The sequence below is a fragment of the Bos javanicus genome, chromosome 2 (assembly GCF_032452875.1).
Source record: "Bos javanicus breed banteng chromosome 2, ARS-OSU_banteng_1.0, whole genome shotgun sequence".
Lineage (NCBI taxonomy): Eukaryota > Metazoa > Chordata > Mammalia > Artiodactyla > Bovidae > Bos > Bos javanicus.
This window is the reverse complement of record NC_083869.1, coordinates 125550570-125563062: the sequence shown is the minus strand read 5'-3', so window position 1 is coordinate 125563062 and position 12493 is coordinate 125550570. Positions and strand designations below refer to the sequence as shown.

At 43.2% G+C, this 12493-nt stretch overlaps 1 protein-coding gene across 3 annotated transcripts in view; it reads left to right on the top strand.

Annotated features, from left to right (window-relative positions):
* The first annotated feature begins 494 nt into the window (after positions 1 to 494).
* FAM76A (family with sequence similarity 76 member A) overlaps positions 495 to 12493 on the top strand; it is a 32875-nt gene continuing 20876 nt past the window's right edge. The window contains exons 1-4 of one of the 3 annotated variants that reach the window (XM_061391917.1): positions 495 to 932; positions 2218 to 2282; positions 5489 to 5543; positions 6269 to 6421. In XM_061391917.1, the coding sequence (XP_061247901.1) occupies positions 852 to 932; positions 2218 to 2282; positions 5489 to 5543; positions 6269 to 6421 (354 nt within the window). In that variant the 5' untranslated portion in view covers positions 495 to 851. The other 2 variants (XM_061391900.1, XM_061391908.1) reach the window with 2 other exon arrangements.

Sequence of the window (12493 nt, the reverse complement as noted above, 5' to 3'; positions counted from 1 at the left end):
CTCGAGGGTCCAAGAACTCTCAGCAGTGGAGAGCCTCACTTTAGTATCTGTCTTCTCCTTTCTGCGGGGCCAGCACCCCTCTTCCACAAAATAGGGGTGTTTTCTCTGGGGCTTCTCCTTCTCTCTGGAGGTCAGAGACCCTAGACTAGGTCCCTCTTTTTTAGGAGTCTCAGACAGAGGGCATCCGTCTAAGTTGTTTCTCCTGCTTCCGCTACTTTTTCGAGTTAGAGGGCTGTGCAGGGCCCTCTGGCTCTGAGGTTGGAGTTGTTTTTCCACAAGCGCCGCCCCCGCCCGCTCCCCCCACCCCCAATCTTCTTCAGGCTCGCAGTGGCGACCGTGTTCTAGTTCAACAATGCACCGCACTCGGCACAACACGCCACCAAAGGGCAGCTCCATGGAGACTGAAACATCACAACTCTGAGAAGGTATCGCGAGAGGCGCGCCGTTGCGCCTGCGGCTGAGAGAGGAGGAGCGAAGGCGGGAGCCGAGAGAGAAGTGGGAGGAGCCTAGGCGCTTCCTAGGTCCCGGGCGGGAGACCGTCCCTCCCAGCGGCGCCCCCGCGTGACTGCGCTTTACATAATCGAGGCCGCGCGCGTCATAAGTGGCGTACTCCAGTCCAGACCGAATCAGAGTCCCAAGAAGCTCTGTGTTCCGTCCCTTTCCCCTTGATAGACGTCGAAATGAACCAGTGAACGGGCACTTAGCGCTGCCGCGCCCCCCCGGTCCGCTCGCACCCGAGGGCCCGCCTGCCTGCCGCAGCCCGCAGCCTGCCACCGCCAGGTTGTGCCTCAGACTGTCAGATAAAGCGGCGGGCCGGGCCGGCGGGGCGGTGAGCACGGCCCGGGCCGGACATGGCGGCGCTCTACGCCTGCACCAAGTGCCACCAGCGCTTCCCCTTCGAGGCGCTGTCTCAGGGGCAGCAGCTGTGCAAGGTGCGCGGGCTGGGGCGGCGGCCGGGAACTGGGACGCTCGACGCGCGGCCCGGACCTCCCGGTTCTGCGGGGACGCCCGGCGGGGTCCCCTGGGCAGGGCGTGGCAGGCCCGCCTAGCTGAGGAGCCGCACCCGCCCCGCCGGGAGCCGGCGGGGCACGTGGGGGGAGACCCAGGCCCCGTCCAGGTCCCTGCGGCCGGCGTGTCCGGGTGCTTAGCAACCGTGAGGGATTGTTCTTGGACCCCGTGAGGTCGGGGGAGGGGACACCTGGTCCCCGGCTCGCTCTGGACCAGCGGCGCCGGAGATTCCTCTTGGGCTGGCTTCTCCCAACCCCCGCCGAGATCTGATGGGCTTCAGACTTAGGGACCTCCTACCCTACCTGGTACTAAACTCCAGAGTCGGGTGTTGCCTGGGAGGATTGCCTCGAACTCGGGCGCCTCACGGGCACTTTTCAGTCAGTTTCAGAGTCAGAGGTATACAGGCTTCATAATAAAGCCCCGCAATCAAGCGCATAAAGCAAAAGGATGATTTTTTCAGCGTCTAGTTAGTGACCTTCGGTCCTCCCCCTAACCAGCTGCTGTTCAGTTTTTACCCTTGAAGGTCCAAGTTCTCTTTTTCGTTTAAGTTGATTCATCTTTCTTTGCCTATTTAAATGAATAGAGGTGCTGTGAGGTGACAGTTAAAAGTCACTAAGCCGACTGTAGAGTGATGTCGAGTTATCTCCAGATTAATCCAGAGTTTGTGTCTCTATTATGGATAACTCATAATTGTGTTGAGGCAATCGTTATGGCCTCAAATGGCCATAAAGTTGACACTTTGTTAACTAGGTATGAGAGATCTCAAAAATCAAATAGTTGAGTGCCTTTTTGGCCTTAAATATATATTTGTGTGTACGTGTGTATTTGATTTTAAGGGAGATTTATGTATGTAAGCAATAATTTTTATCCAGTACTTTGATTTCACAAATGAACCTGCTGAAAAATCACTCAGTGGCAGAGGCAGAACCGGACTAGAATTCAGGGCTTTTTATTCCTTATGTCTGAGGCTTATTCATACCTTTGTTTTACAATTTATGACTAGTTCCATATAAATTCTTACTTAACTCCCACATCAATGCAGGGTGGTGATGCCAGTATTACAGACGAAAAAAATTAGTCCCAGAAAGTTAAAGTGACTCAGTCAAGCACAGTGCTTGTGCTTGGAATAGTACTCCCGTCTCTGCCTCCTACTGAAGACTGTTTCCATTTCTGACTGCCTGTTAAAGTTATATCCTCGTTTCATTTCAGGAATGTCGGATTGCACACCCTGTTGTGAAGTGCACCTACTGTAGGACTGAATACCAGCAAGAGAGGTAATCAGTTGCGTTATACGCAGGCGCTGCCATTTCCGGTCACAACACAATGGATGTAAAATACGCATTGTTCTCTAGTTATTCATTAATTGCTTACAAATTAGTTACTTATTTTTCACGCCTTGATAATTTTATATTGTGGTTTTGATATTTTTGACACTAAGAAAGCAACCCCACAACAGAAAACATGAGTCTTGTGTTCTAGTACGTTTATACATAGAGTTTGAAGAAATTATAAGCTGAAAGAAGATACTTTTGGAAATGTGACAATCCTGATAAAGGCTTTGTTAGCCCTAGTCACATTTGAAAAAACTCACTTGCCTTTACACTTACCTCGTGTGAATCTCATTTTGAGACGTGTGAAAAATACCTGGGTGTGAATGAAGCACGCATCTATGGGGGACTTTTTAATGGCAGCAGAGTGGTTTAGTGGTATAGCAAGTTCACCTTTTTTGTGGCGCTGTGGCTGTAGGTAATATTACCTTAAGCAGGATGGGGTCTTATTTCCTAGCTCATACACGGACCTGCTGCTGCTGCTAAGTCGCTTCAGTCGTGTCCGACTCTGTGCGACCCCATAGACGGCAGCCCACCAGGCCCCGCCGTCCCTGGGATTCTCCATTTAAGAGCACTGGAGTGGGTTGCCGTTTCCTTCTCCAATGCATAAAAGTGAAAAGTGAAAGTGAAGTCGCTCAGTCCTGTCTGATTCTTCTCGACCCCATGGACTGCAGCCTACCAGGCTCCTCCATCCATGGGATTTTCCAGGCAAGAGTACTGGAGTGGGGTGCCATCGCCTTCTCCGATACACGGACCTAGAAGCCTGATTTTAGTCAGCATCATTTCAATTTTGGGACTGTTTCCCCTGACATTTTGTTAGGTGTATTTTCAAACAAAAACAAACCAAAAAAAGACTAGACTGTAAACACTCACCTACACACTACTTAAATTCTACAATTTACGTTTCAGTTCAGCTCAGTCGCTCAGTCGTGTCCAACTCTTTGCGACCCCATGAATCGCAGCACGCCAGGCCTCCCTGTCCATCACCAACTCCTGGAGTTCACTCAAACCCACGTCCATCGAGTCGGTGATGCCATCCAGCCATCCCATCCTCTGTTTTCCCCTTTTCCTCCTGCCCCCAATCCCTCTTAGCATCAGAGTCTTTTCCAATGAGTCAACTCTTCGCATGAGGTGGCCAAAGTACTGGAGTTTCAGCTTTAGCATCATTCCTTCCAAAGAACACCCAGGGCTGATCTCCTTTAGGATGGACTGGTTGGATCTCCTTGCAGTCCAAGGGACTCTCAAGAGTCTTTTCCAACACCACAGTTCAAAAGCATCAATTCTTCAGTGCTCAGCTTTCTTCACAGTCCAACTCTCACATCCATACATGACTACTGGAAAAACCATAGCCTTGACTAGACGGACTTTTGTTGGCAAAGTAATGTCTCTGCTTTACGTTTAGTTTACTATATTTGCATCTGTCCATCTCTCTGTCCATCAGTATATTGATCCATCTTATTTGTGATGCAGTTTAAAGTTGTGAACATTAGTGTACTTGACCCTAAACACTTCAGCATGCATATCATTAACTAGAGTTCAATATTTGTTTATGGTTTTAAAATGTTTTTAGAGGTAAAATCTGCACACAGTGAAATGCTCACATCTTATTTGCATCATTCGATGAGTTTTAAAAACAGTATACATCTGTTTTACCCCAAACCCCATCAAAATATAAAACATTACTGTCACCCCAGAGATTATAACTCCAACCTAGTCAGTCCCCACCCTCCTTGCTTTTTTCCAAACAACCACTGTACTGATTTTCCTTTCTACTGTAGATTAGTTTTACCTGTTCAAGAACTTCATATAAATGGAAACATAGAATATGCTCTAGAAGCTTTATATTTTGGCTCTTACATTAGGCCTGTGATTCCCTTTTGAATTAGTTTTTGTGTGTAGGGTGAGATACGAAGTTTAACCCTTAATTCATACCATACATAAAAATTAATTCAAGGTGGATTATAGTAATAGGTTTTTTTTGCATTTTTTTGAGGGGTCAAGAACATTTATATATATTGATATATATGTCCCATTCCTTGAGTAATAAATCTAAGATAAACCCAAATGTTCAACATCACAGCATCACTGATGCTAATCCTCTCTGTAGAGGTCTTTTTCAATATACTTCACTTCCTGAACTGGCTTTTTTTTTTTTTTTTTTAAACCCACTGGACCATCAGGGAAGTCCCTGAACTGCCTTTTTTAAATGGCAGAAAATTGCCCTGGGAAATACTTTGTTTGAATATCTCATTTTAATTTAATGTTTTCTACTTTAAGGTATTTCTTCTGGTTTTTAACTTTGTAGTCACTTTGATAGGAATTGTAGGGGGAAAAAAAGGCAAAGTAGTGAATATACTGGATTTTTATGTGATTTTGTTTTTGGCCCTCAAATATTGTTTAAACTGTCCTTAAACATCAGGTATTTGTTTGTGCCTTACTGTGGGAAGGGTTAGACTTTATTTGAAGGTGATTTCTTTTCCCAGGGCAGTTCATCAGTTTAGGCAAGTTGGAAATGCTGTGACCTGGATCTTCACTGAGCTACAAGGGAAGACCCCTCACAAGGGAAAGGGTGTGTTTATTTTTGTCAGTGCTTAGCTCCTAGAGTACTTGAAATATTGAAAAAATGTTTAATGTTTGCATCTGTTTCCCCACATCTGGGATTTTCATATACTTTTGCTTACAAAGGAGAATGTAGACAGAGTAAGGTCAACATGAATAGAATTTCTGAGTTTATACTCCAAACACAAATACTTTATTCCTCATCTCAAATTTCTCACCTGGTCATCTGAATTAAGGAGGATTAATTTCTTTTCTGAGTACATTTTTCGTCTTGACATAATATTTCTTTGGATTGTCCTCTCCATATCTGATACATTTACTTGGTCATACTTGAAAATTTCATAATCAGAAACAGCTCACTCTCCACTTAAACCAAAGTCTTGTTTTATTTGAGCTAAAACTATGAAATAATTAAAAGAGTTCATGGCCAGATAACTCAACCTTCAGTTAATCTAATATCCAAACCGTTTTTCACCTTGGCACTTAGTAATGAAAAAAATTCCTTGGAGTTAAGGAAGAATCTCTTTTGAGATGTTCTATGTAACATGACTTTTTTTCCTTACAAAGCCTTGTGTCTCTTTCTTCCTTAACAGTAAAACTAATACTATATGCAAGAAATGTGCTCAGAATGTGCAGTTGTATGGAACGGTAAGTAGGGTTTCTCCTTACCTAACAGTGAGTAGTCTGGTCTCTTGGGACCTTACCTTCTGCGAACTTTTAATATAATTACAGTTTTTTAAATTAGAAGACCTAGTTATGTAAAAATGTTCTCAGAAAAATGTATCTAGTATTTATCTTTCAAAGTTAGCTAATACTTAGTATTAATAAGTTCTGTGTTTGTAGTCACTATGACAGGTTTGTGATATAATTTTCCTGGAGAAGCTTCAGTAACCAGTATGTAAAGAGAAGGGGAAAGATGTATCCTGTGGTGTGAGCTCTTGGCTTGGTAATAGTTGACTTTTCATTTTGATGAATAATTTTTTTTTTTCAGTGTTAGGGTTCAGCATACGGTGTTCTTGCAGGCATTCTCCCAACATGTTTATACACTGATAATGGCAAAGAGGCCTTTTCAGAAATTTGGAAGCGCTTGCTGGTTTCTCCAAAGAGCTAGTTCTGTTGAATTTGTTAGAGAAGTCCCAGCATATATGCTAATGGGATTTTGTTATTTATTTAAAAATCAATAGGTCCTGTGCATAAAAACACTTTACATGGTATGAGGAATTGGGCTTTCTTTGATCAATGTAAAAGGAAATTTATAAAGTTGGGAATGCATTTTTGCATTGATTAGTTAATGTGTATAATAGAAATTGGGTTAAAAAAAGCACTGGTATTTTATAATATACTTACTTGACACCTTTTTTTTTCTGTTAAAGCCCAAACCTTGTCAGTATTGCAACATAATTGCAGCTTTTATTGGCAACAAGTGTCAGCGTTGCACAAATTCAGAGAAGAAGTACGGACCACCGTATTCTTGTGAACAGTGCAAACAGCAGTGTGCATTTGACAGGAAAGATGATAGAAAGAAGGTAAGTCTCTGTGTTTTTCTTTTTTTCTTTCAGAGATATTAAGATGGGCCAACTGTGTTAAAAAGACATGTAACAGAGACTGATTTCTCAGTTCCTCTCCAAATTGTTATTGACCTTGAAGAAGCTTTTCAGCCTTTGTTTTCTTCACTTATAAAATGTGGACCTTTATATTCTAACATTTAGCTAGTGTTTCATGAGAATCTCAATAACAGTGATCAATATCCCTTATAAGTGAAATGGTGATTGGTGAAATTCTACAAAACTCTGTAGAGATTAGGACTTAAGCAAGGTAAGTGTATTACCAACTTTACAATCTGGCTCTTCAAATGTTTCTCTCTGTTGAAGTTAAAGATCACAAGAAGATGATACAGATAAAGGTCTATGTGGAATGGTGGTACCTTGGTGGAATTAAAATGGTATTGATTTAGTTTGTTTAAAACCCTCCAGTGGCTTCCAGTTGCACTTAGGATAAACCCCAAACTCCTTCCATTGCCTGCAAGGCCCATACCTGACTCTGTCTCATCATCCATTACTCTCCCCCCTTTCCCTTTGGACCAGCTGCACTGTCCACCTGAGTCCGTCAGACATCCTAGTCTCATTCGTGCTGGCTGGGTATGCTGGTTACACAGCCTTCTCCAGAGTGTCATGACTGGTTCCTCATGTCAGGTCTCAGCTCAGTTGCCGCCTTCTCACAGAGACCTTTACTAACTCTCACTCTACCATATACTCTGTTTGTTGTCTTCAATAGCATGTAACATTATGAGAAATTATCTTGTTTATTTGTGTACATGTTTGTCTACCCCCACCAGACTATGAGCTCTCAGTCCATCTTGTTTTCATGTAGTGTTCCCAGCAGTCTGACACATAGTAGTTCAGTTCGGTTCAGTCGCTCAGTCGTGTCCGACTCTTGGCAACCCCATGAATCGCAGCACGCCAGGCCTCCCTGTCAATCACCAACTCCGGGAGATCACTCAAACGCACGTCCATCGAGTTGGTGATGCCATCCAGCCATCTCATCCTCTGTCATCCCCTTCTCCTCCTGCCCCCATTCCCTTCCAGCATCAGAGTCTTTTTCAATGAGGCAACTCTTTGCATGAGGTGGCCAAAGTACTGGAGTTTCAGCTTTAGCATCATTCCTTCCAAAGAACACCCAGGGCTGATCTCCTTTAGAATGGACTGGTTGGATCTCCTTGCAGTCCAAGGGACTCACAAGAGTCTTTTCCAACACCACAGTTCAAAAGCATCAATTCTTCGGCACTCAGCCTTCTTCACAGTCCAACTCCCAAATCCATACATGACCACAGGAAAAACCATAGCCTTGACTAGACGAACCTTTGTTGGCAAAGTAATGTCTCTGCTTTTGAATATGCTATCTAGGTTGGTCATAACTTTCCTTCCAAGGAGTAAGCGTCTTTTAATTTCATGGCTGTAATCACTATCTGCAGTGATTTTGGATCCCCCAAAAATAAAGTCTGACACTGTTTCCACTGTTTCCCCATCTATTTCCCATGAAGTGATGGGACCAGATGCCATGATCTTAGTTTTCTGAATGTTGAGCCTTAAAGCCAACTTTTTCACACTCCTCTTTCACTTTCATCAAGAGGCTCTTTAGTTCTTCTTCACTTTCTGCCATAAGGGTGGTATCATCTGCATATCTGAGGTTATTGATATTTCTCCTGGCAATCTTAATTCCAGCTGTGCTGCTTCTAGCCCAGCGTTTCTTATGATGTACTCTGCATATAAGTTAAATAAGCAGGGTGACAATATACAGCCTTGACGTACTCCTTTTCCTATGTGGAACCAGTCTGTTGTTCCATGTCCAGTTCTGACTGTTGCTTCCTGACCTGCATACAGGTTTCTCAAGAGGCAAGTCAGGTGGTCTGGTATTCCCATCTCTTTCAGAATTTTCCACGGTTTATTGTGATGCACACAGTCAAAGGCTGTGGCATAGTCAATAAAGCAGAAATAGATGTTTTTCTGGAACTCTCTTGCTTTTTCCATGATCCAGCGGATGTTGGCAATTTGATCTCTGGTTCCTCAGCCTTTTCTAAAACCAGCTTGAACATCAGGAAGTTCACAGTTCACGTATTGCTGAAGCCTGGCTTGGAGAATTTTAAGCATTACTTTACTAGCATGTGAGATGAGTGCAATTGTGCGGTAGTTTGAGCATTCTTTGGCATTGCCTTTCTTTGGGATTGGAATGAAAACTGACCTTTTCCAGTCCTGTGGCCACTGCTGAGTTTTCCAAATTTGCTGGCATATTGAGTGCAGCACTTTCACAGCATCATCTTTCAGGATTTGAAATAGCTCAACTGGAATTCCATCACCTCCACTAGCTTTGTTCATAGTGATGCTTTCTAAGGCCCACTTGACTTCACATTCCAGGATGTCTGGCTCTAGCTGAATGATCACACCATCGTGATTATCTGGGTCGTGAAGATCTTTTTTGTACAGTTCTTCTGTGTATTCTTGCCACCTCTTCTTAATATCTTCTGCTTCTGTTAGGTCCATACCATTTCTGTCCTTTATCGAGCCCATCTTTGCATGAAATGTTCCCTTGGTATCTCTAATTTTCTTAAAGAGATCTCTAGTCTTTCCCATTCTGTTGTTTTCCTTGATTTCTTTGCATTGATTGCTGAGGAAGGCTTTCTTATCTCTTCTTGCTATTCTTTGGAACTCTGCATTCAGATGCTTATATCTTTCCTTTTCTCCTTTGCTTTTCGCTTCTCTTCTTTTCACAGCTATTTGTAAGGCCTCCCCAGACAGCCATTTTGCTTTTTTGCATTTCTTTTCCATGGGGATGGTCTTGATCCCTGTCTCCTGTACAGTGTCACAAACCTCCGTCCATAGTTCATCAGGCACTCTATCTATCAGATCTAGGCCCTTAAATCTATTTCTCACTTCCACTGTATAATCATAAGGAATTTGATTTAGGTCATACCTGAATGGTCTAGTGGTTTTCCCTACTTTCTTCAATTTAAGTCTGAATTTGGCAATAAGGAGTTCATGATCTGAGCCACAGTCAGCTCCTGGTCTTGTTTTTGTTGACTGTATAGAGCTTCTCCATCTTTGGCTGCAAAGAATATAATCAATCTGATTTTGGTGTTGACCATCTAGTGAAGTCCATGTGTAGAGGGTCCTCTTGTGTTGGAAGAGGGTGTTTGCTACGACCAGTGCGTTCTCTTGGCAAAACTCTATTAGCCTTTGCCCTGCTTCATTCCGTATTCCAAGGCCAAATTTGCCTGTTACTCCAGGTGTTTCTTGACTTCCTACTTTTGCATTCCAGTCCCCTATAATGAAAAGGACATCTTTTTTGGGTGTTAGTTCTAAAAGGTCTTGTAGGTCTTCATAGAACCGTTCAACTTCAGCTTCTTCAGTGTTACTGGTTGGGGCATAGACTTGAATTACCATGATATTGAGTGGTTTGCCTTGGAAACGAACAGAGATCATTCTGTTGTTTTTGAGATTGCATCCAAGTACTGCATTTCAGACTCTTTTGTTGACCATGATGGCTACTCCATTTCTTCTAAGGGATTCCTGCCCACAGTAGTAGATATAATGGTCATCTGAGTTAAATTCACCCATTCCAGTCCATTTTAGTTCACTGATTCCTAGAATGTTGACATTCACTCTCGCCATCTCCTGTTTGACCACTTCCAGTTTGCCTTGATTCATGGACCTAACATTCCAGGTTCCTATGCAGAGTTTGCATAATTATAGGTATCTTCAATCACTTATTTACAAATTTAAGGAAGACTAATCTTAGGGATTAAGGGTAGATAATCTAGACTCAGTGGGCTTCCCAAGTGGCTCAGTGGTAGAGGATCCACCTGCCAATTCTGGAGACATGGGTTTGCTCCCTGGGTTGGGAAGATCCCCTGGAGGAGGAAATGACAACCCACTCTAGTATTTTTTGCCTGGAGACTCCCATGGACAGAGGAACCTGTCAGGCTACAGTTCATAGGGTCTCAAAGAGTTGTACACGTCTGAATGACTGACCATGCACGCATGCATCATCTGGACTCAGAGTGCCTGGGTTGAAATCTTTGTTCTCTCACTTATTTGTTGTGTGACTTTGGTCAAGTTAATCTATCAGTGCCTCAGTTTCCTCATCTGTAAATGAGGCTGATCAGATGTCATCATTGTTATGAAGGTTGAGTTATCGGGTGTAAACCCCTTCAAAAGGAATCAGGCACATGATAAGTACTCAGTGTTATCTCTGATGATTTCTTTATGATAGTTTAATTCTCAGAGGGTAATTTTCTATTTTTAAAGTGTATTTGTGAAGGGAAGATTGAAATAAGATGTCCTGTGGTTCAGTATTTGATTCTCATGTTTAATGCTCTCTTTCAATGCAGTTGCTTTGTTTTCAAACCCTTCTTCAATGAAAGCTCTTTCCTGGGCAAGGTCTCCTAGAGTATTTTAAACTCAGGCCTTTAGGCCACATCCCATAACCATGAAATGGACCACATTGAAGTTTGGTTTCAAAATTCACTTATGCATTCATTAACAAATAATTACATGCTTGTCATATCCGACACTCTTCTGGGTATTGGAAATACACTAATGAACTAGGCAGAAGACACTTTATTCTCTCAGAGCTTTTATCTACATATGAAAGAGATGGATGAGAACAAACAAGTTGAGTGAACACAGGTTTTAGATGTAAGTGCTATAAGGAAACAGGGTCTCTGGTAGAGAGTGCCCCAGTTTCAATGGGGCGTTCAGGAGGACCTGCAGGGAGATCACATCTGACCCGAAACTGAACTTGACGAGAAGGAAGCTGCAGTGAGAATCTCTGGAGGGCAAAGATCCTGGGAGGAGAGACAGCTATGAAAAGACCCTGAGGCAAGAGTGATGAGCCTGGGGGACTTTGCTGATGTTCCAGTGGCTAAGACTCTGAGCTCCCAATGCCGGGGTGGGAGTCAGGGCTCAATCCCTGGTGAGGGAACTAGATCACACGTGCCGCAAAGAAAATCAAAGATCCTGCATGCAGCAGTGAAGGTCAAAGATCCCACATGCCACAACTAAGACCCAATGCAGCCAAATAAATAAAAGAAGGAGGCAGAGTGAGCAAGGGAATGAGATTATAAAGGCAAGTAAGGGCTACATTTAAGTCAACATAGGCCATGGTAAAAATTTTCAATTTTTATATATGATAATCTATGATTTTAAGGTGAGAGTTATATAAGATTTACATTTAAGAAGTCCTCTGGCATCTATGTAGAAATGGTTGATAGGGAGAAGAACAGAGAGATCATTTGGGTGAGTCATTTTAAAAAATACTTATTTATTTGGTTACACCCAGTCTTAGTTACAGCACGTCTTTAATTGAGACGTACAAACTGTTAGTCATGGCATGTGGGATCTAGTTCCCTGACCAGGGATCAAACCTGGGGCCCTTGCATTGGGAGTGTGGAGTCTGTCACTGAACCACCAGCGAAGTCCCTGGGTGAGTCTTGTAGTTGTGAGAGATAAGAATGGCTTTGCTTGGGTGGAAGCAGTGGAGTTGGAAAGAAGTGGATAGGTCAGACCGATGAGTTGCTAATATAATAGGTTAGGAGAGTGAGGGGCAAAGAGGCTTTTGCTAACAAGATTGAAAAATACTTCAGATAAATAATGCTGTGGCTTACCTACCCATGTTCAAAATAGGGCAGAAGGTCCAATTTAGAGGTAAGACAAAACTAAAAACTAAACTGCCAAAACTAAAACTAAAATGCCCCAAACTGAAACTGCGTAAAATATCAGCACGTTCCCTCCCAAGTGTGAGCTAATGGCTCTGCTGCCCTGCCACTTGTACTAGTCCACTTCACAAACTCAGTTTTGCAATCTGAGTGTGGTACAGAGGTGCCCCAGCTTCAGAGGATTGTGGAAGCCCCATTTTGCTTTCCTAGCCCTGTGCTCTGCACCTAGGTGTAGAGATGCTTCTGCCCAAAGTGATCAACTTTTTCTGATCCAAACAAAGTGCCATAGTAGTCACCACAGGGCCTGGGGCCCTGGAAGCTACTTGCCCATCAGTCTTTTTCTGGAAACCTTTCCATCTGAGAAAAGATACCCAGCATACCACTTTAT